Consider the following 25564-nt stretch of genomic DNA (forward strand, 5'->3'; position numbering starts at 1 on the left):
GGTTTTTAAAGTATGTTTTTCTCTGATTTGGCAGTATATATCTGCGGTTAGGTTCCCTTTAAATTAGTAATATAATATGTGTCATAACTGATTTTCAGTTCTCCCCAAGTCTCTTCTCAAATGCTGTAAATGAGAGACTCCGTAAAATAGGTTTAATGAATCTTCATGTGTAAAATTTAACGGCCATCCAGCAAAGAAAGTTATTTTTTTAAGCCTCTTATAAAAGGAGCTGTATCTTGAAATATATTTAAAAATTATTTCTATAGATGACCACACAATTATCCAACAATGTCATGGTTGAGGAGCAGTACCTATAGGAGAAAATATAACAATTGTAATCAATTTACAGGTGGGTGCCAAAGTAAGAGAAGGCTGACACTTTAATTTAAATATTATATACATTTCACCATACTTTTTTTTTTTTTTTTCATTGAAATTAAATTTGTAAAGCAAATAAAAAAATTTTTTTTTGGCTTATTGCAAAGTGTTATAAGGCTAAATATAAATCTAAGTGAAAAGAAAATATTTATTTTAAGATTTAATAATTTTTTATTAAAATATAACACAATGAATTTAATAGTTACTTTGAACCACAAAGAAAATTCTTAAACTTTTTTTTTCCACAACAAGATAACGTACTAATAATATACCGTACTTGTTCCTGAAAGACAATTCTAAATATAAAATGAAAAAAAAAAAAAAAACATGCAAATTACAATTTATTTATTTTTTAATTATTGGCACCCATTTATTTTTGGAAAATAGGTTTGATTCTCAATGCGTCTTTTTGTCTTTGGAAGTGCAATTTTATTTTTTTCAGCTCATTTTTTTTATTTTAAACATCAAATTTTCCTAAGAAAAGAATAAAAAAAAAGGAAATTTGTATCGGAGAGTAAACAAAAAAAAAGAAGCAAAATGTAATGAAATTTCTCTGTACGACGTTCAGTGCATTTATTTAATGTCTAAAATGTACATCAATTGCCAGTGCCTTGGAACAGCTTCACCACTGTCTCCATATAAAGTAAACAAAACAATACATTCAAAAAAGCCGAGCTGTCCTGTTCACGAGTTGGCAGGCGTGAGACAGCTATAATCTGTACACTACTCCTCCATCAAATACATCACCCAGCATCAATTAGCTGTCATTATATGTCAAAAATAACAAAACTGAAAAATATAAACAAACCACATTGGGTGACAGTACAAGTTAGAGGATAAAAATATAAGAAATGTCACAAGTATTAGACACCTGTTAAGAATACAAAGTGAACATAGATAAGAAAAAACCTGTACGGAAGAGGGGGAAAAAAAAAGAAGGGAGAATAAACTCTTTGGAGCCTGTAGCGGCCACCATAAAATATGGAATAATTTCACATATTGAGCATCAAAAACAAATAAACTAATGTTAAATATTTGTAAAATTAAAGTTATTCAATAAAGCTTAAATTTTCCAGTTTGGAAACGAGAGTCAACAAAATAGTTCTTCTAAAATGGAAGGGCATGTGGTTTATTTAAAGTCTACTTGGGTTATCTGACTGGTAGACCAAAAGTGTAGCACAAAATGTAGAAATGAAGGTTATTTCGACCAAACACAGCTACAAGAACCCCAGAGTAGAGAGATATATATAACAACTTTATAAATACTTCTCACTTTTGCATGTATTTTGGTTGTATTGCTAATACTAAATGTTTTCAGCCCATATATGAACTTGACTTTGGAAGGCTGAAACTATTTCTGTGTACCAGCCGTAAGCCCTGGTAATTAAGAATAGTATAGATGCAAACATTTTGAATCTTTAGAATGTTTCTTTTTGTTAAATATGTCAACAGGGGTTGGGAGAATAAAATCATTACTCGTTTGCTAAATCTTCCATTGATTCAGAGTTTCTGGTGATTCTTGCCAATTTTTATGTTGCAGCATCAACCATATACATCGATGTAAATGCTGTAGCCAATTACTGGCCCTATATTCTATGGGGGCCACTGAATCATCAGTGGATTTTAAGGGACCCTTCACCTCTAACCTCAAATGTCATTGGACATTCCGCATGTCACTAGAAGGACCTCTGATGTGAAGGACCCCTGATCCATTGACGATATTGATGGACTGCCAATAGCCCTGTGAACCACCTCCTACTTGTGGCATCCCTGGCGTGTCTTCAGATTGCTGTAAGTGTACAAATCAGAAGAGATGCTGGGGACTCTGGCAGGTAGGAAGAGGTCTTCAGATCTCTGGTCAGTCACCAAAGTTTACCAACATATCGGCTGGACTAGGGACCTGCAAATAGTTTTGATCATATCTAATAGTGGTCATATCTGGTGTTCTCAGTTATGCTGCTGTTGCCTCTGCCAACAGCCCCCAATTTCTTCTTCTCCACAATGGCCACCCAAGTGACATATGGAGAGAGTTTTGAAAAGTCAGCCGTTCCTATGCATTGTGATAGACAATTACCAATGATAGGATGGACACATCACAGACAAAATCAGTGGTAGCCAATTCTTTGGCAGAAGTAAGGCATGAGGGACATGTTTCCAAATTTTCTTGGACTCCCCATACCAATATGGTGACTATTTTGGAAAATGGGGCACCAATCTGACAAATGATGGCACCATAATGCAGAGCACCAGGTATGATGACTATCTGTAACAAACGTATAGGTGAGGTTTATTGTTGAGATGGAAGGTAACTTCAATAGGTAAAAATTGGATATTCTTCATAACACTCCCATCTATATTTTGACCCTTGCAATCATCATTTTACATAGCACTGTGTACTTACAGTTTCTCAATTTTATCTTCTACCCAGCTAATTATTCCCTTTTTCCATTAGGTCCATAACAATGTACAGTTGGTGGAGAAAGATTGAACTTTGATGGACTTAGGACTTTATTCAACCTACGTAACTATGTAACATCACATAATTAAAAACTGATCAGCTGAATCCTTCTAAGCTCTATGTAGAAACAGGAGGTCAATTTTCCCTGTACGAGTCGAGTTACTGGAAAACTCCCTAGCAGTGGCACATAGCAGCTGGGTCAGGAGTTGAAGAGGGGAATGATAAATGCAGGAACAAGAAATTCCTTTTTCTACATAGAGCAGAGAAAAGAGAAGAATTAACTGGGTAAAATGGCAAAATGAGCAATTGTAAGTACACAGTGCCATATAAAATGATGATTGCAATATACTAAGATGATAAAAACGGATGGGAGTGCTTCTTTAAGGCTCAGGTTACATGGCAATGTATGGCTTTCTAAAGAAAAAAATCTAATTTTCTACTTTATTATTTTTATTTACTATAGGGAATCATTGTGATAACGTCACAGTAGTTTCTTCACAACCATATGTCATCATGTATGCCAGGCCTGAAATGAATATATATCCTTACCAGTCACCAGAAGTGACTTTTTTTTAAAACTAAATACAACCTTTTTTTGGTTTTCTTGACCAAAGCGTTAGCTACAAAATTATACTACAGTGGGTGAATGGAAAAGCTATCGTAAGTGTCAATGGTTACAAGTCAATTATATAGAGATTTAATATTAATAAAACAGTTTAATTTACTAAAATGTTGTTGGGCTGATGCTGAATTCATTATGGTCATACTTTTGTGTCTCTGTACACATATATTTATATATATATAAAGAATACTTGCACCATCTGAACTTATTAAAAAAAGCCTTTGATTTAATATCGTAAATGGTCATTCTGAATAATGTGTCATTTACAGAGGGAAAAATTACAAATTAATATGGCAAGACATGAGCCATTTTTTGTAGAATATCAACCAAATACATTCAAAGTAATTTTCCATGCCACTTTCCAATTTTTTTGAGGTAAACACACATTTGTAAGATAAAGCAACAATGACGCCATCCATCTCTCTCAGCAGTAAATAGTGCTTTCAACACATTCCTTTGAGGTACTGTACAAATCAACTTTCCTGAGGTTTTTGTTTGTTTGTCATTTTTGCAGACAGAACATTAAAAAATAAAAACTACAGAAATTAAAAAGTTCCAGATTAATTTTCTTTATCCCTTCTGCAGAACAGACAGGAGGATTGAGGAATACTGTTGCTCATAAACATGGCAAGAAAATCTGTCTGGCTGTCTTTCAACTTATCTGTTCATCTATAGTCCATTAATGTTTGAAGTTAAAGCTCTTTATATTAGCACATGCCACCAATGTAATTGTGAGGCAAACAAAAAAAAAATAAAGCACCACTTGAGGCACTTGACAGCAACTAAATCTCAAGAACAGCAGAATGGAATCAATACACGGGATTCATGTCCTTCGAATGTCAACCTATGTCCACCCTGCTTCTTTTCGAGTGTGGTTTTCCATAATTAGAACTAAGCATTAAAATATGCTCACTGTCACACCATTCAATTCAGAACATTGGCTGTTAAATGCACATTAAAGTCTACCATCACTCAGAAGATGCAAGTTTATTGTGGCTGCCTTGGTACCTTTGACATTTAGGCCACTACCAAAAGGGACTATTACCCCCTGGACACATAAGTTTGCATGCCAGCAGTCACTGCAATGTTTATCACTGGTTGCACCCAAACATTTTGTTCCATTCAATATACGTATCAAGTTCTTTCTGTGATATGCTAGGCTGAATCTTGCAGAATACATTTTCAAAGTCTTGGTACGTTACGGGCCTCAGCTGGCTCGGCATAATGGCGGAGAGCTCGGAGGGTGGTATGGCGTGGAGAGGGCCAACCACAGCTTCCTGACACAAGCGAGCCACATCTAGTCCAGAAAAACCTTCTGTGCGCTGGACTAGGAGTGCAACTTCCTTGTCATTAAGACAGTAATTGTGCTGTGAGAGGAATTGTATTATTATTTGATGTCTGGCTGTGCTGTCTGGAAGTGGGATAAGAAGTCTCTTCATGAAATATCTCCTTAGAGATTCATCTATTTCTTCCGGTTTACTTGTGGCACAAATTACAACTATTTGGTCCTCAGCAGAAGAAAGAACGGAATCTAACTGCATAAGAAACTCTGTTCTCATTCGGCTTATCGGATTATGTTCTTCACCTACTTGGGAGGAAAGTAGCATGTCTATGTCACTTACAAAAATCACAGAAGGTTGCCGACACCTTGCCACAAGAAACGATGCATGGACAATTTTTTCTCCTTCATTTAACCACTTTGTAACAAGATTGGAGCCAGTAATTTTGAAGAACGTTGCACCTAGCTGACTAGCTATACATCGGCCCAATAATGTTTTGCCTGTTCCTCTAGGTCCAAATAAAAGTATGCTCCGAGGCAAAGCTGTAAGTCCACTGAATGCATCAGATCGAATCACCGGCCATAACACTTCTTCCTTTATAAATGCCTTTACCAAATCAAGGCCAGCAATTTCATCCCAGTCAACTGGATGTCCCTGGTTGATAATCTCATTAGTTACAAGGTCAATGAGGTGAGTATCAGTGTTTTTCAGCTGTTCGTCCACAGAGTGGTTGGATGAGGTAGCTGTATGAAGTCCAGGGCCTTGAAGAGTATGTGGTAGTAGCTGTCTATGCTCTTCACTGTGTTCATTGATTGCAGATGAGTTGTATTTTCCAAAAACCTCACCTGATCGGGAATTCTTTCCAGTGCTGTAGGACGGTGGTGTGAGAGCTCTTGTTGACTGACTGCTAAATTTTCTTTGCTGATCAGTAGGAGCTAACTGCTTAGTGGGTTTGAAGGCCAAGGATGAAGATTCAGAACTTCGTTCATAGCCATTTCCTCTATTTGAGTTGGATATAGCGGTGTCAGGCATTCTGTACATAGGGCTATGTGAGTTTCTTTGTTGGCCATAACTATAGTTCCCATAACTAGAATCTAAGTCTCCTTGGCTTGTCATATAGAAAGCTTTTCTTTTCAGGGAACTAGCGGAGCTTGGAGTTATTGGGGTTAACCCATGTGTTTGATAACTATAGCCTGGAACAGTTGTTGGTGGAAGAGGAGTAGGAGCAGGAATACCAGAAGGAAGGTAAGCAGAAGGAGGAGGGGCGCTTCCAGGACTGTACCCTGACCCAACGCCTGACTGTGGAGGATAGCCAGCAGGTGGGTAGTTGTAGCTTGAAAGATTGGAGGCCCCATTGTAACCTGGTACTAGTGCTGGTGGGGGTGGAGGTGGTGGAGGAGGCTGTAGGAGTCCAGAGCTATGAAGTGGGGATGGATGAGGTGATGGCAGTGCAGATGCAGATTGACTACTATAACTTGAATGCAGGTAGGAGCCATTATATGCGGTTCCATATTCCTGAGATGGTAGCCCTGAATGTAGACTAGCAACTGAGTGACTTCCACATGTACTACTGGAATAACTTGGTTCTGTCAAGTTGCTGCCCACCCCAGGAGAACTGCCTATGCTGGCAGAGACATCTGATGGAGGTAGAGTGGCTCCTACTCCAGCTTTGCTTGCTGCAATTACATCGGAGACACAGTTCATAGGATAGACATTGTCTGAATTCAAAGAACTCTGCCAAGGCTCACCATCATTTTTTCGACTATTTACAAGGCCAGACTGAGCTTCAGAGTAATTGCTGAGAAGGGGTCTTTCCATAGATCCTTCCAAAATTCCAGAATATTTCTCAGCATACTTTTTAAGTAGATTTGATGCAGTTAAAGCAGATATATCATCATTGGCCCAGGCATACTGGTATGTGCGTTGCAAATGACCACGGTATGCTTCCACTTTGTGAGCCGGTGACCTCGTGGTGGACGATATATCGAAGTGCTGTTCTGGCCATTGAGCATGCTCTGGCGTCCACTGCATCTTCAAGCCTATATAAATAAGAAGGAAAAAAAAATCAATACAATAATAAAATAAAGATGTGGTATATCATGTGCGTATTAGTAAATGAGACAAGCAGATATTCTTATGTACAGCCCATTCTGATGGATGTTTTGTAGACGCACATACAGTTTTCCAGAAACACTCAACATGCTACGTATGAAGCAATTCTGTCTGTACAATATCAGTTTCAGATTTCTCTTTTTTTTCCCTCAATCTAAAAATATGAGACACAGCTGACAGATCACATCTAGGATGCCGCTCTTATTTGGAGCTGAACACCTAGTTAGCACAGCATAATGCACCCTGTGCTGAACAATATGACACAGACATTGCAGGTCACTCCATAATCCAACTCTCATCTAAAGTGGTCCACGACAGTTTCAAATCTGCTTTGTGGAGTGCAGCAAAGCAATCTCCCAGGCAGCGGTCCATCGCTTTCATCACAAAAAACCTACAACTCGGTATGAATTACAACTGCTTTCTCCTTCTTAGCTCTGCTGTTGAACCCCAAAAGAAAAAAAACAAAAAAACAACCATAGCTTGTCTGCCTATCTATTTCTGCTGCAAGTCTCCAGGGCGTGAGAAATTAAGACACTGATGACCAACCCCTAAAACTTTTTTTTTCCAGTTTTACCCTTTATATGCAGTAGCTGAAATCAATTTATCATTCGGGCACAGCATTTGCTACACATCCTACTTAGGAGAGCTTGTTATATGCACACTTATATGCAAAAATATTGGATCCCTTGTATTACATATTGGACCCATCTTAATATATTGTAAATGTAACAATGGACACTGATGGTAAAAACGGACACAACGATGACAGACTGATGGTAAAAACTGACAACGCTGACACACTAATGGTAAAAACTGACAACGCTGACACACTAATGGTAAAAACTGACAACGCTGACACACTAATGGTAAAAACTGACAACGCTGACACACTAATGGTAAAAACTGACAACGCTGACACACTGATGGTGAAAAACGGACACACAGATGACACATTGATGTTAAAAAATGGACACCCGGATGACACACTGATGGTAAAAATGGACACCCGGATGACACACTGAGGCAAAAAAATGGACACCTGGATGACACACTGATGGTAAAAATGGACACCCGGATGACACACTGATGGTAAAAATGGACACCCGGATGACACTGATGCAAAAAAATGGACACCTGGATGACACACTGATGGTAAAAACGAGACACATGGATGACACTGATGGAAAAAATGGACTCACAGAAGGTAAAAATGGACACACAGAAGGTAAAAATGGACACAGATGACACACAGATGGTAAAAACAGATATGGATGACACACTGATGGTAAAAACAGGCACACGGATGACACCGGTATCATTTGTTTTTATGAAGTGTTTAAACACGGATGTGTGAGTGAGACCCAATTCTACAAGCACAGGCAGCTAGGCGTCTGCACTATTGGAAGACCCCAGTAGAATTGAAACTGGACAGATCGAGAGCCTTCAAAATACTCTGGCAATATGGCTAGCTTTAGAGCAGCACTTAACAGCTCAGTTGGAAAGAGCTTGCAAGCACTGCGTATGTTTGACTATATCTGATAGACTGCAGTGGTGGCCCGTTCCCCTTGGGAAGTAAACCTTAGGATTTAAAAATCCCTCTGTTCTTGAGAACGGAGAAGCTTTTTAATAAATAGTAAATTGCAAAGATGCGCTTTGCAATTTTATCATGACAGAAATCCTTTAAAAACTCCGTGTTGCACAGCACAATAATAGTGCTCCCATAGAGGTACATTGTCTTACAAGTGGCCCCAATCTCAAGGTTATACAGAAGGTTCTTCTGCTATTAAATTGTATACAAAGCTGAAAAACTATCTTTCCGCAGTTCCCCTCTATGAGCCAAAGCAATACATTGCAAAATGAGGCAAATTCTGCTGTGTAAACCTCCCATGTCTATGTGCTATTACATGGCAAGACATGAATGTGGATATCGTGGCAAGTAATACTACATGCAAGCAAAACATATAATACAAGACAGAACTCTTGTTATAAAGGACCATGGTGGCTCCATGTGATAAACATGTGGCTATTAGCGGATCACTTGCTTTCTTAATATACTGTAAGTGGGGATCTCGGCATCAGATCTCTCATTTATTGGAATGGGTCACACAACCCCAAGAACAGCACACAATGTGAATTTAATAATAATAACCGAGGCCGAGGGATCATGGAAGGTAAAAGAAACTTATGTACGTGCATTAAAATATTAGTTTTGAAATTATGAATTTTATAGCATGTTGCATACACAGGATATAGGGTTAATAACTGGAAATAAATAGTATGTTTCCCATATCCGAAGAGAGTCCTTGGTTTTCAAGCTTTGTCCCTGGAAGCTTTTGTCCATTTTTTGTTCCCTTGTTAGTCAGAAGCGGCCATGACTTCTGCCATCTCCACTTGTTTAGATTTTTCACTATTAAGCTGGATAATGGAATAATACTACTGCGCCATTTCTATAGGATCTAGGTCATTCCCAGTGTTTCAATATTAGTTCGTATAAGAAACGTCTCAAAGAGCAGGATGATTATTAATCTTAATTGACTAACCTTTTCAAGTGAGATGATCAGTTAGGATCTACGGGCAGAAGACTTGATCCCAAGGAGATGAACAATTTGATATATATTTTTTAGAAAAAAGTTACAATATAACTTGTAATCCAGCAACACGTCCAAGAGGGAAACATTTTCTATGCGTTTCGAACAGCAATGTGTTCTTACTCACAGCATGCTAACAAGGACACAATGTTGTTCAAAATGCATAAGCTAGGCCCAATGGGAAATTTCCTTGCATTTTTTTAACCCGATTTAATAAAAAATATATATATTTTTTCCCTCTTGGATGTGTTGCTGGATAACGTTCTACTACTGAATGGATACCTACTTATTGCCAACCTCATCTGTACACTGCCCCCTGAGTTTTGCATATCACATTGGATTATACCAAGGGTAAGATGAAAAAAAAATTTTTTTTTGTATAACTTGTAATATATTCATTTAAATCACTCTAACTCTTGGACTATGAGTCAAGCGGATGGTTTTTAGTAGTAATGGACAGCCTCTACCATATGACTGTACAAACAGTGACTCAATGATTAGGACTGCCCACTTGACTCCTAAGCATAACAAAGACAATAAAAGTTATGTGGAATCTTTTCCCACAAACCTATATCAATCTGCTCGGCTCCTCCTTTTCTATGCCATGCTGCGGCCAGCATCTTTCAGCCATTCTAGAATGGTGTATGTCCCCAATTCCTTATGCAAGACACAAAAAAGACCTTTTATTATACTCACAGAGAGCAAGATCCAATGGATGTCTCTGGTCTTGATCCGATACTGCCCTCCTTCATGTGGATGACATTTCATACATCATCCCCACGGTCCCTGATTTTACTTGTCCGCAGGCACACTGTTTTCTGATCTGCCGAAGGCAGCGCAAAGTACTGTAGTGCACATGCGCTAGAAAAGGCTGAAAAACGACGATGCTAGGTAAAGCTGGTGCATGCGCACTACAGTGCCTTGCTCTGCCCTCGGCAGGGTAGAAAGAAGTGTGCCTATGCAGAAATGCGAAGGTGGACTGTGTGGGTGACGTAGCGTGCTCGCGTGGATGACGTAGTGTGTGCGCGTGGATGACGTAGTGTGCGCGCGTGGATGACGTAGTGTGCGCACATGGATGACGTAGTGTGCGCACATGGATGACTTAGTGTGTGTGTGTGGATGACGTAGTGTGCGCACATGGATGACGTAGTGTGCGCACATGGATGACTTAGTGTGTGTGTGTGGATGACGTAGTGTGCGCACATGGATGACGTAGTGTGCGTGTGTGGATGACGTAGTGTGCAGATGACGTAGTGTGCGCATGTGGATGATGTACTGTGTGCGTGTGGAAGACGTAGTGTGCAGATGACGTAGTGTGCACGTGTGGGGTGATGTACTGTGTGCGTGTGGAAGACGTAGTGTGCAGATGACGTAGTGTGCACGTGTGGATGACGTAGTGTGCGCGTGTGGATGATGTAGTGCGCGCGAGTGGAAGACATAGTGTGCAGATGATGTAGTGTGCGCGTGTGGATGACAGAGTGCACGTGTGCAGATGACGTAATGTGTGCGTGTGGATGACGTACTGTGCGCATCATCCACATGAAGCACGGAAGGAGGACGGTAATCGTAGGAAGAGTGGAGGCATCAGATCAAGGCAAGAGACGCCCATCAGACCGGACCTCTTTGTCTGTAGATATTATAACAACTCTTTTTTGTGCCTTGCTTAGGGAATTGGGGGCATACATACCGCACAATAGAATGCTGTAAGAGGCCTGAAAGGTGCTGGCCATACTTTACATTGAGAAAACCCGGTGAGTAGAGGTTTCCTTTAATACCTTATCCTTTAATACCTTATGTGGGAATTTAATATATAAAATTATATGCATTCATTATTAACCATACACAAAATTAAAAATATTCTCTACTGACCAAAATGTCAAGATTTTGCAAAGAAACCTTTTCTTCTAACTTCAACCACTAGAGACATTTCAAAGATCACATTGGTGTACATCTTGTATTCGGGAACTCTTTGACACATTCAATTTAACCAACAAGGAAGCCAGTCTGCAGAATCAGAATACTCAATGTTTATTTGTAGTCTGTTACCACGGAAACACATAGGTCTGCATAGAAACTGCAAACACAGAACAGTAGGAGGCTTTTTAATCAAGAGAATTTGTAAAGCTGCTATGTTCTTTTAAATGTAGATCTAATGGAAGGTGAAGGTGGAAGTTCCCTATAAATTAAATAGTTGGCCTTAGACAATTTACTGGAATGAGTCTACTAAAAGTGAACTGATGACGTGGTGCATCGCTGCTTAGACCTCCACATTCAGCTGCAAACTTGGGAGGAATGTGGCAGCAAATTCTCAGTTTTAAGGAAATTCTATATTACATCATTTCTATTGGGCTGTGAGGTTTCAAAAGGAGAAAATTACTTTTAGTAACCACTCCCAGTGTATAATGAACATGGAACCTCCCCTTCTAATCTATGTTCTTTGCCAGTCGGCCCCTTTAAATCTATAATGTAACATTAGTTTAGAACCCATGACATCAATATATCAAAAGTAGAAACACGTGTGAATTTGAAGATTTGGAATTCAAATAGAACATGTGCTTTGAAGGAATGTGACATCAGAAGATTACCTACTGTTGTGATCAAGATTTTATGCTCAACTTTTAATATATATTTGTTGGCAACTTTTTCTCCCCATTTTTTGATATTGCCCAGTATATATTTTTTTTTTGATATCTTGCAGTTTTCACTATATCCACTGAACTTAAATAGGTGGGCCACTATCAATATTAATGGCCTATCCTAAAGGAAGAATCACGCGGCCATATAACTTGAACCATGATCACAATGCAATGCTCGGACTGGCAGTCAGGAGCATGTATGTCCATGCACGTTCTGTTACAATGCTGGTCCAGTGCAGTCATCTGATACTTCACTAAGGATGGGTCATCAATAAAAAAAAAATAAAAAAAATTGGTGGAGGATAGGACACCCAACACCCCTGCCGATCATTTGTCATAAGTTAAAGAGCTTTTGCCAAAACACAGCAGCACTATCAAAACTATAATGGCAGCAGTTGGGTTCTGCAGATCTTCCCCCTATTCAAGTGCAGTGGTGTCAGCTGAGCCCTCCAGATGCACCCCCCATTCAAATGAAAAGGGTGTAGATCTGCAGTACTCAGCTGCTGCTACTTCAGAAATTATAGCGTAGCGGAGGTGCATCAGCCTCCAAGAACATCCAGCGGGCATTGCCATAGCAGCTGATTGGCAAGGATGCCAAGTGTCGTACCCCCATCGTTAAGATTTTGATGGCCTATCCTAAGAGATCATCAATAAAAAGATAAAGCAGCAGCCAGCCCCTTTAATAGTAGGCTAACTCTTTAGAGATCACTGTTCAGTATCAGTGTTAATCTCATAATCACAGGCAAGATTGCAATGCAAGATAACTCCTCTATAACGCTAACAATGATCCTCCACAGATTACGAGTAAAGTCCCTACTCGCCTCCTCCACCTCTCTGCACAATGGCCACTGCATAGATCACAGAACATGCTCACAACACATTCCTAGGAAAGTCAAAGATTCTTCTTTATACTATTGACTTTGTAGCTGGCGTAAAGCTTATCGTGGAAGACTGCCCATATAATAGTGTACACAAAATGCTCAGAAAACTAAAAAAAATTGAAAAAAAATGTACTTATATCAGTACTTGGGGTTTTACGAGTCAAAGAAAAAAAAAAGCTTATACATTTCCCTTGGAAGCAGACATGTTTTGGTACCATACATAAAATGTAAAAACGGCGCACAGCTGGTGTAGGATAAACATGATATCTGATGTTGTATAGCAGTCATAAACCAAGTTTGATAAACCTCGGCACCCAATTACATAATCTGAATAATTGATCGTTTGCAGGAAATTGATTTATATACAGTTGACCGGCTACTTGACATCTCCATGTCATTCCATATGAAATCCATTTATATTTTCCAGATCATTTTCAGCACAGGATTTAGAAAATGCTCTGAGTTTTATCAGTCTAATATTCAACCAGTTTGAAATGTTTCTGATATTAAGCCCGTAAACCAGATCTTTCACCATAATACAGTTTACCAACACAGATGCAAACAGTTTCCAGTGACACTTCATGTTTTTAATGTTTTTGCTTTTGAATATGAAAAATAATTATCAGGTGTGGTAGATTGGCTCAGTCAGTTGCTCACAGAGGTAGTCACAAGAACTCTTTCCATATAAAAGTTTTCAACTGACTTAAAAACAAACATACTGCATTACCATTACCTATTAGTGATGAGCAAGTATACTTGTTGCTCGTGTTTTTCCAAGCATGCTCAGGTTTCCTCAGAGTATTTCAGCGTGCTCGGAAATTTAGTTTATATTTATGCAGCTGCATGATTTACGGCTGCTAGCCAGCCTGAATACATGTGGGGGTTGCCTGGTTGCTGGGGAATCCCTATATGTATTCAAGCTGTCTAACAGCCGTAAATTATGCAGCTGCACGACAAACTAAATCTCCGAGCACTCACAAATACTCGGAGATCACCCGAGCGTGCTCGGGCAAACCCAAGCAACGAGTATACTCGCTCATCACTATTACCTATGCAATTAGGTTTGCCTTTTAGAGGCTTGTCTTGTCTCTCTCCCTGTCTGTCTCCACAGCTCTCATGTCAGTATTCCCTCGCCAGTCAGTATTTGTCATCCATCTTGCTAGCATCATATCTATACAGCTCTGGTTCAGAATCATCTTTTTATCTACTTCAATTGTGTATAATTGCAACAACTTAGCTTCAAAATAAACCTTCTTCTGGAATCATAAGTGTCTCCTGCAGTCGATGTAAGCTATCTGATGAAATCTCTTTATGTGAGTATTGGTCCATACAGACATTCTGTGCAGAACATTGACTCAAACTGATAGTGTCACTGTAAGAGATAACATCATCCTGCTGTGAGCCGAATGACATGCTATATATTCCATAACTTCCTGCCCATGAATATACAAAGTAGGCCAATTGCGACCTGTAAGGCTTCTGTCACATTTCCGTCGGTAGTCAGCCGTCACAAAGCGTTGGCGCGACGTACCGACAGAGGTTTGGGAAATAGTGGCAGCGGATGCAGTGTTTCAACAGTCCACTGTCTGGAATGCTAAAGTCTAAAATTCTGGGGAGGAGAGAGAGATTTCCTGCCGGGCATGCGCAGTAGGAAACACAGGATGCATCATACAGAAAAACGTTTCCCTTGAACGTTTTTAGCAGACAACGGTCCGCCAAAATGCACAGGATCCAGTGCACGACGGACATAACGTGTGCCCATACGTCGCTAATACAAGTCAATGGGAAAAAGCAGGATCCTGGATACAAATTTGCAGGATCCTGTTTTTTCACAAACCGACATATTTCGACATGTGGAGGAAGACGGAAATGTGAAAGAAGCCTAAGCTGGTGCCAGTGGTGACAATGGTGGTGCTTCTGCTGCTAGTGGCTTCCACATTCTGTGCTTTGGGGGTTTCTTTGTATTTTTTTTTTATCCCATCTATTGCAACTTTTTCTTTTTCCTTAAAATTTTGTAAAATAATATAATCAACTTTTGTGAATATTTTCAACCCCAATTATTGAACTCTTGCCAAAATGGACTAACAAGAAATGCTAGGCAGGTACACGTACAGAAAGCAAAACGTGAAGTCAGGCCACAGCATAAGTATGGCATTGTACAATTGCCCATTTTGTCAAATTGGCTTAAAATAGGTGTGGAAACAGTTAAGTGTCTACAGTTTTCCTTTCATTTTATTGTTAAACAACATTCCAGCCCCTATCCAAAAATGACAAAATAAAAAATGCTAGGAAAGCACACAACCATAAATCCAGCACCTGCAATAGGACACTATTAGTATTGCGTGCATGGATGTAAAATGAATCTTTGACTGTCTACATTTGTAATCTTGCCTGAAGAAGGAGCCACTGTGCTCTGAAAGCTTGCAAACATATTATTTTCTGGTTAGCCAATAAAAGTATCACTCCTAGAATACTTCTGTCATCATTGGGCAGAAAAGTATTCACATTGACTGTCTACAGGAAATGAATGCATGTTGCAAGGATAAATATCTCGATGTTAGATAATTTTTGGATTATCTTGAAGTTGGAGAATACTGTGTTTTTAAAAAAAATTAGTTATTCTCTTGTCACAAAAAGATTGTAATTAAAATGCCAAGAGCTCAGTACACTTGTTTGTGACAAACAAGCATGCAGTGTCTGACTGATTTCAGAATTTTATTCCATTAAAAAAAAAAATGCTGCTGCTACAAGAGTATGGCGAGTGAGGTGTGTATAACTCATACATACCCTCCGATCCCAGTGTGCTGGGGGATTAATAAGTCTGCAGTCACACAGAGTGACTGCAGACTTATTTTAGAACGGACAACCCCTTTAAAATCACCCTAAAAAGAAATTCTGCCAGGGGAATACTGTACATATGTGCAAACCATGTAGGTTCCATGGGGCAAACAGAATGGACGTGGTCAATTGTTTTGGCTATTTGTGCGAATAGACTTACAAATTAATCAAATTTGACAGCACTTTTGAAGTTGACAGAATTTCAGTTTTCATTTTATCAATTTACTTATGTCTAAATATTATATGTTTTAACAAAAGTAGTTTTAGGGAGTTGCTAGCTAAACAAGATGGGATTAATCCGAGAATAACCATGTGATATTTTACAAGGCAACCGACATCTTTCCAGCTATCAATAAACTAGAACTCTCAAACATGCCTTCACTGCAAGCCCTCTTGGAGTGAGCTGTTATTCGCAACTTTGGAACACAAGAAGTTGCAGGTTGGAGACCATTTTTACAAGGAGTCGTAGCTCCACTAAAACTTTAGCTCCCCATGCCTTGTTGTGTACTGTATGTATGTATGTATATATGTATATATATATATATATATATATATATATATGTGTTTGTGTATGTAGTTATATATGTATGTATGTACAGTATTGTATGTATGTGTTGTAAGGTTGCAGGCGGACAAGTCCTGAATGGGAGGTATGTGTCACCAAGGTGGCTAGCCTCGGTGATGTAGGACCCGATGAAGCAGGCTCCAGCACAGATAGTGATGAGAGGTTATTAATGGGTTGTGATTTGGGGTCCAGATTTTAGAATGACAACTAGAGCTGGGTGGGACTGGTCATTCCCATACCTCCAGTTCCAGGCCTTGGATGGCTTATTAAGGCAGTCCAGCTGCCTCATTCAGGCTGTGTTTTGAAGGAGGGAAAGACCTGGGAGATACTGAAACAGTTTGCTGTGAGGAACCATCTGACAGTACTTTGCTCTACACAGGTGAGCGCATGACTGATCCAGAGAACTGTACCAGTTTATGATTTATTTTATTGTTTTGCTGGAGAAAGTCCATTTGTTTTCGTAGAAGATTTATAAATGCAAATACATCTTATTTGATGGAGAGCCTGCTGCATGTGTCTATCTCATGTGCTGCCAAAGTGTGGAATCCCTACAGTATGTATACAGTGGGGCAAAAAAGTATTTAGTCAGTCAGCAATAGTGCAAGTTCCACCACTTAAAAAGATGAGAGGCGTCTGTAATTTACATCATAGGTAGACCTCAACTATGGGAGACAAACTGAGAAAAAAAATCCAGAAAATCACATTGTCTGTTTTATTAACATTTTATTTGCATATTATTGTGGAAAATAAGTATTTGGTCAGAAACAAACAATCAAGATTTCTGGCTCTCACAGACCTGTAACTTCTTCTTTAAGAGTCTCCTCTTTCCTCCACTCATTACCTGTAGTAATGGCACCTGTTTAAACTTGTTATCAGTATAAAAAGACACCTGTGCACACCCTCAAACAGTCTGACTCCAAACTCCACTATGGTGAAGACCAAAGAGCTGTCAAAGGACACCAGAAACAAAATTGTAGCCCTGCACCAGGCTGGGAAGACTGAATCTGCAATAGCCAACCAGCTTGGAGTGAAGAAATCAACAGTGGGAGCAATAATTAGAAAATGGAAGACATACAAGACCACTGATAATCTCCCTCGATCTGGGGTTCCACGCAAAATCCCACCCCGTGGGAACAGAATGATCACAAGAACGGTGAGCAAAAATCCCAGAACCACGCGGGGGGACCTAGTGAATGAACTGCAGAGAGCTGGGACCAATGTAACAAGGCCTACCATAAGTAACACACTACGCCACCATGGACTCAGATCCTGCAGTGCCAGATGTGTCCCACTGCTTAAGCCAGTACATGTCCGGGCCCATCTGAAGTTTGCTAGAGAGCATTTGGATGATCCAGAGGAGTTTTTGGAGAATGTCCTATGGTCTGATGAAACCAAACTGGAACTGTTTGGTAGAAACACAACTTGTCGTGTTTGGAGGAAAAAGAATACTGAGTTGCATCCATCAAACACCATACCTACTGTAAAGCATGGTGGTGGAAACATCATGCTTTGGGGCTGTTTCTCTGCAAAGGGGCCAGGACGACTGATCCGGGTACATGAAAGAATGAATGGTGCCATGTATCGTGAGATTTTGAGTGCAAACCTCCTTCCATCAGCAAGGGCATTGAAGATGAAACGTGGCTGGGTCTTTCAACATGACAATGATCCAAAGCACACCGCCAGGGCAACGAAGGAGTGGCTTCGTAAGAAGCATTTCAAGGTCCTGGAGTGGCCTAGCCAGTCTCCAGATCTCAACCCTATAGAAAACCTTTGGAGGGAGTTGAAAGTCCGTGTTGCCAAGCGAAAAGCCAAAAACATCACTGCTCTAGAGGAGATCTGCTTGGAGGAATGGGCCAACATACCAACAACAGTGTGTGGCAACCTTGTGAAGACTTACAGAAAACGTTTGACCTCTGTCATTGCCAACAAAGGATATATTACAAAGTATTGAGATGAAATTTTGTTTCTGACCAAATACTTATTTTCCACCATAATATGCAAATAAAATGTTAAAAAAACAGACAATGTGATTTTCTGGATTTTTTTTTCTCAGTTTGTCTCCCATAGTTGAGGTCTACCTATGATGTAAATTACAGACGCCTCTCATCTTTTTAAGTGGTGGAACTTGCACTATTGCTGACTGACTAAATACTTTTTTGCCCCACTGTATATACTGTACACATATATGTGTGTATAGAATATGTGCATTGAATACTATGTACACACACATATACACACACATTTTTGTATATACATTTATGAATGTATTTATATCTATGGCAATGTGACTCTTAATTAAATGTAACCACCATTTGTGTAAACATTGACTAGCGCTTTATTTTATCCCATTATTCTATGTGATTTGGCCATTCTTAAACTTAAGACGTTCGCCTGGTAGAGGAACCACAGCATGACTGAAAAAAAAATTTGATCTCAACAGCGAAACTGCAACAATCAATTTGCAGAGTATAACCGTTAGCCAGTCTCAGCCCATCTTGCATGCTGCTTCACTCGGCAATCTTTAAACAAGGCCCCACAGGGCCTCTGCTGTCAAGTCATATGTGCCAACATCACCAAGCTGCCGCTCCAGCCGAGGCTCAAGAGGAAAACAAAAAGCAAGTAATCCTGCTATAAGCAGATCCAGGAAATAAATAGCAAGTCAACAGATATGAACAACATATAGTCAACTATATTTACCTAGCCTTTCAAGTAACGGCAAATTTCCTGATGCAAGTAAATTATTGGAACTAAACAAAACCTGCCACTCCATGGTCTACACACTGCAGATTTATAAAGCTTACGGCTACATAGTTCTGGTTTTCATCCTCCAGGAGAAACTATTTTGGCAAAAGGCATTAAGTGGTTAAAAAAACAAAAGACTAACAATTACGGGGCCCCAACCGCTGGTCAATACTTCTTGATTCCATCTGGATATTCAGAAAAGGCTAGGAAAAACTCGCTTAGCCAATGAATGACCACAATAAAGACCTACTTTAGCCAGTTATTGGCATTTCTTAGCATTCAGACTCCAGAACTGAAAAGTGAAGACAGTCAGAGATCCCAGGAAGCACAGACAAGGTAACGCTGACAATCACTTATTAATTTTCTAAAAATTGTAAATGACCTGAATCTGAACACAAAAGGTTTTGTAAAGTTTGAAAGGTAATTTCGTATTTCTGCTCTTTTTAGATTGTGCTTTCCAATTAAATAATTAAATAGCTTACTCTATAGAAGAGGCTGCTCACACTGTTGTCCACACTGTCTATATGATCTAATACTGGCAATAACAGTGGTGCAGAGGTAAGAAGAGTCTGTCCACCCTGTCCACATGATCTAATACTGGAGATACCAAGGTGCTGGGGTAAGAAGAGGCTGCTCACACTGCTGTCCACCCTGTCTATCTGATCCAATACTGGAGATACCAAAGTGCTGAGGTAAGAAGAGGCTGCTCACACTGCTGTCCACCCTGTTTATCTTATCTAATACTGGAGATACCAAAGTGCTGAGGTAAGAAGAGGCTGCTCACACTGCTGTCCACCCTGTTTATCTTATCTAATACTGGAGATACCAAAGTGCTGAGGTAAGAAGAGGCTGCTCACACTGCTGTCCACCCTGTTTATCTTATCTAATACTGGAGATACCTAGGTGATATGGGAAGAAGAGGCTGCTCACACTGCTTTTCATCCTGTCTAACTGATTTAATACTAGAGATACCAGGGGTGCTGAGGTAAGAAGAGGCTGCTCACACTGCTGTCCACCAAACCCTGTATATCTGATCTAATACTGGAGTTACCGGGGGTGCTGAGGTAAGAAGAGGCTGCTCACACTGCTGTCCACCCACCCTGTATATCTGATCTAATACTGGAGTTACCGGGGGTGCTGAGGTAAGAAGAGGCTGCTCACACTGCTGTCCACCCACCCTGTATATCTGATCTAATACTGGAGTTACCGGGGGTGCTGAGGTAAGAAGAGGCTGCTCACACTGCTGTCCACCCACCCTGTATATCTGATCTAATACTGGAGATACCGGGGGTGCTGAGGTAACAAAAGGCTGCTCACACTGCTTTCCCCCCCCCTTGTCTATCTGATCTAATACTAGATATACCAGGGGTGCTGAGGTAAGAAGAGGCTGCTCACACTGCTGTCCACCCTGTCTATCTGATCTAATACTGGACATACCAGGGGTGCTGAGGTAAGAAGAGGCTGCTCACACTGTGTCATCCTGTCTTTCTAAGTGTTGATCAGCTGCTGTGACCTGGAGAGAGGTTCACAGTGTGTGAAATCGTTCATCTCCCGGTAACAGCAGCAGAGCTACCTATTGCACATACTCACTACTGCCAATCTAGGACAGGTTTCTGTCACTGTAACACAATGGCGGCCAGTAATTTGATAAAAGCTAATTTAGGAAAATATGACATTTTGCTATGTTATATTTTCTTAGGCTGGGTTCACATTGCGTTAATGGCAATGCACAGACGGCATCCGTTACATAGTGGCACTAACACTATGTAACGATGTGTTAGCACACCCATTGACTGCAATTATGTAGCGCATCGCTAACGCATCTCATAATTGGCATGCGTTAGTGATGTGCCGTCATTCTGTGATGGACCCTCGGACGCGGTCTGCAGCGTTTCCAGTTCTGTCATCAATAGCGCAGATGGAGCATCTGCGCGATCGCATAACGCGATCTTAGAAAAGGCACTAGCATTGCGCAGTCCATTTATCACATGCGTTGAACGGACTGCACCAATGCAATGTGGACCCAGCCTTATTCCCACAGAATACTTTCAAAATTTGAAAAAGACAGGAAAATGCTGCCTGCTTACTGCAAGAATAGAATTAATTTTTGGACTTTCACACGGTCAAAAAACGTGTCAAATTGGTGTTCAACTTTTAATGAAAGTTGCAAAACCGACTATTTTATTATTTTTTTTTAAAACTAATATACTATGGATAAAACCGCATTGTTCTAAACTGATAAAAAATTGTATGTTTTAGAATATCACGCAATATTTATGCTTGTGTGTATAAAAGCGGCTAAGAAAAAATTGATATTTTCTATAGGACATCTGGCAAATCAAAATCTTGAACTGAAGCTCAGTACTAAAAATACTAGATGTAGTGAATAAGGAAAAAAAACTGCTACGGGCAATTTATGCAAGAAAGCTAAAGGCAATATTTATCTCGTGTCGGGAATTGCCAGATTTAGGATAAATCGGATTGAATCCTTATGCTATTCAGTAATGATTATCTATAAACACACAGTCACCTTATATATTTATAGGCATCACTATAACATATAATACATACTACATTATCACTAAATTACTGCAAACTCCTTATCCTTCTCCTCTACAGCCTCAATGCAAACCCCAAACACAAGCATTCACAGATATAGCGTCAGTTTTAGTATTCCATCAAGGAAAAGATCAATTTGAGTACATTTGAAAGAAGCTGTACTCAATTTTGACCCAATAGACTGAGCTAACCGGGGTCAAAAAACAAATTTATAGGTCTAATAACTGCGGGCCTTAGTCTTGAATGAACAAGGCATCCCTGCTCTTAAATGACTTTTCTAAGCGTTTAACTTCACAAGTAAAAAGACTACAAGACAGAATTTAAAGGACAAGGATTTGGTGATCAGTTCTATTTCTAGTTGGGAAAAACAACCGTATCTTTTATACCTTTTTTGTCTGTAAATTGGCAAAATTTGTTATTTGGCAGAAGAATAGCGAATGCTATGGATGGTTAAAGAATACATGATTAATGTACCAATAAAAAGTATCTTACAATAAAAAATAAATAAAAAATCTGTTGATAGGACAGGGTGACATAGAGCATTAATTCTGTGTCCTTCACTCCCAAGACCTCTGTATAATTTAGTCCCCATCTGATGGCTGTGGAAGAAACTACATATAAAATTCATTTGTGTTGGCTGAATGTTGCATTCTCTCACACAATACTCTATATGAAGATAAACTACCTTCCAGCACCACGTGTGGAACTCTGTTAAAAAGAAGACCTTCCCAGTACAGTAGGGCAGATTTATTCTTCACTTCTCCATTGCTAAGGGATTAGAAAGCTTGTCTCCGGAAAATCGCTTGGATTTTGATGAACGCTACCACACAGACATATTCTTATATGTAATACAGCCATCATGAGCCTTTGTCTTCAATGCAATGCTAGAGAAATTGGTTTATAGGACTTGGTCCATTATACCAGGGAACTAGGAGACATCTGTTGGTTGATATAGAAGTGAATATCGTTGCATTAAAATACGACATTCCTCTTACATACAAATAATATTTCAAAATTAACTTTGATACACGCAAAGATGTGTTCACCCAATTTATGGCATGCTAACAAAACCCTTGACATGCTGTTATCCAAATCACGACCACAAACCAAAAAGGGAGAGTTGTGGAGCTATGGAAATCACAGGATTGATAGAAGTCTATCCCTTGATAATCCCTTGATGTACCGTATATACTCGAGTATAAGCCGGCCCGAGTATAAGCCGACCCCCCTAATTTTGCCACAAAAAACTGGGAAAACTTATTGACTCGAGTATAAGCCTAGGGTGGAAATGCAGCATTTACCGGTGAATTTCAAAAATAAAAATAGATCATTATTTCCCCATAGCTGTGCCATATAGTGCTCTGCACCGTTCATATTTCCCCATAGCTGTGCCCCATATAGTGCTCTGCACCGTTCATTTTGTCCCATAGCTGTGCCCCATATAGTGCTCTGCACTATTCATATTTCCCCATAGCTGTGCCCCGTATAGTGCTCTGCACCGTTCATTTTGTCCCATAGCTGTGCCCCATACTGTGCTCGGCACCGTTCATTATTGCCCCATATCTGTGCCCCATATACAATGCTCTGCACCGTTCATTATTGTCCCATAGCTGTGCCCCATACTGTGCTCGGCACCGTTCATTTTGTCCCATAGCTGTGCCCCATACTGTGCTCGGCACCGTTCATTGTGCCCCATAGCTGTGCCCCATACTGTGCTCGGCACCGTTCATTATTGCCCCATATCTGTGCCCCATATACAATGCTCTGCACCGTTCATTTTGTCCCATAGCTGTGCCCCATACAGTGCTCTGCACCGTTCATTGTGCCCCATATCTGTGCCCCATATACAATGCTCTGCACCGTTCATTGTGCCCCATAGCTGTGCCCCATATACAGTGCTCTGCACCGTTCATTGTGCCCCATAGCTGTGCCCCATATACAGTGCTCTGCACCGTTCATTGTGCCCCATAGCTGTGCCCCATAGCTGTGCCCCATATACAGTGCTCTGCACCGTTCATTGTGCCCCATAGCTGTGCCCCATATACAGTGCTCTGCACCGTTCATTATTGTCCCATATCTGTGCCCCATATACAGTGCTCTGCACCGTTCACTGTGCCCCATAGATGTGCCATATACGGTGCTCTGCACCGTTCATTTTGTCCCATAGATGCTCCACATAAATCTGTGCCGCTGCTGCTGCTGCAATAAAAAAAAAAACCACATACTCACCTCTCTTGCTTGCAGCTCCCAGCGTCCGGTCCCGGCGCCTCCATCTTCCTGGCGTCTCTGCTCTGACTGATCAGGCAGAGGGCGCCGTGCACACTATATGCGTCATCGCGCCCTCTGACCTGAACAGTTAGAGCGCAGACGCCGGGAAGATGGAGACGCCGGGAAGATGGAGGCGCCGGGAAGATGGAGCGACGCCCGGCGGCTGGAACGCGGACAGGTGAATATTACATACTTACCTGGTCCCAGCGATCCTGATGCTCCCTCTGCCTGGTCTTCGGTGCCGCAGCTTCTTTCTCTATCAGCGGTCACCGGCACCGCTGATTAGAAAAATGAATACGCGGCTCCACCCCTATGGGAGGTGGAGCCGCCTATTCATTTTTTTAATGAGCGGTCCCACGTGACCGCTGAAGAGGGGAAGACGCTGCAGCACAGAAGACCGTGGGACGGCAGGGGGAGCGCCAGGATCGCCAGGACTAGGTAAGTATGCCTCAGCGCCCTCACCCCCTCACCCGCCGACCCTGCCACCCACCTTGACTTGAGTATAAGCCGAGAGGGGCACTTTCAGCCCAAAAATTTGGGCTGAAAATCTCGGCTTATACTCGAGTATATACGGTATTTGGTTTTAAAAAAACAAAAACAAAATTGTTCTGTACTCCCCTTCTTTGGGGCCACTGGTCTGTCTCTGTCACTGCTCCCGGTATGTGGCGTTGGATGCGGCATTGACGTCACCTTGACAGTCAGCCAAGTGTGTTCAGTGACTCTGAGCAGTCATTCCCGTGTAGGCGGAATACCCCGATCAGACTCGGTATGCTCACCAATTAACGCTTTGGCTGTTGACGTGATGTCAGTGCCATAGCCAATGCGACATACCTGGAGAGGTGGCAGAAAATTGACATTCGACTTGAGGAAATTGATTACAGTGATGTTTGTTTTATTTAGTAAAAAACTATGTGAGGGTGACATTTTTGAAAAGGAGCATCCCTTTTAAAGATATGGAAAATGATTAAAAAAAAATGTTAACATTTTCAAAACATCTTGATTTATTCAGTATGGTTGCCAGAGGAACGTTCTGCCATTCTGAATGCAATTGGGCAAATCATCAAGATCTGCTGCTGGCAGCTCCCATTGCATTTGCCAACCAATTGCATCACACAAGCTGCTCACAGTAGCACCAGCAACATGCAGCTTGGAGTTGCCATGTTGAAAATGGGTTCCTTGGAGAATTCAGAGAAATGGTTGTTTCACTGGCTCCATGACCAAATCAATCTAAGCCGTTAGTATACCTGGAAGGAACACTAGGGGGATCCAGCTACCATATGGTATGCCATCCTACAAGATAATTGTGAGAGTAAGACCAGTGTGATGTTCTCTCATGAAAGCTTCTTGGTGGCATTGTCCACATGGTCCTGTCAGATTCTAAGAATGGCACGTATTGATCACTTGACCTCACACCACCATTCTCAAAGACTATAATGGTGCAGAACAAAATGGCAATGGAGACTGAAATGGAGGTCTATCCATTGCTTCAGCAATGAGGTCTGCTTATATCTTGGATGCAATGATAGCCAGACATTGGTTTGGAGACAATGTCATGAATAGGCCTTCAAGAGGAAAAATTAAAATATCCCAGGTGCCATTTTAGCATGATAACAGGTTGCAAGTTGCTTGTACTTAAT

At 40.6% G+C, this 25564-nt stretch overlaps 1 protein-coding gene across 1 annotated transcript in view; it reads right to left on the minus strand.

Moving 5' to 3' along the window:
• Positions 1–3660: 3660 nt before the first annotated feature.
• FIGN (fidgetin, microtubule severing factor) overlaps positions 3661–25564 on the minus strand; it is a 185413-nt gene continuing 163509 nt past the window's right edge. The window contains exon 3 of the mRNA XM_069733058.1: positions 3661–6777. Coding sequence (XP_069589159.1) covers positions 4550–6777 — 2228 coding nt within the window. The 3' untranslated portion in view covers positions 3661–4549. The remainder of the gene's footprint in view (positions 6778–25564) is intronic.

The sequence above is a fragment of the Ranitomeya imitator genome, chromosome 7 (genome assembly GCF_032444005.1).
Source record: "Ranitomeya imitator isolate aRanImi1 chromosome 7, aRanImi1.pri, whole genome shotgun sequence".
NCBI classification, from domain to species: Eukaryota; Metazoa; Chordata; class Amphibia; order Anura; family Dendrobatidae; genus Ranitomeya; species Ranitomeya imitator.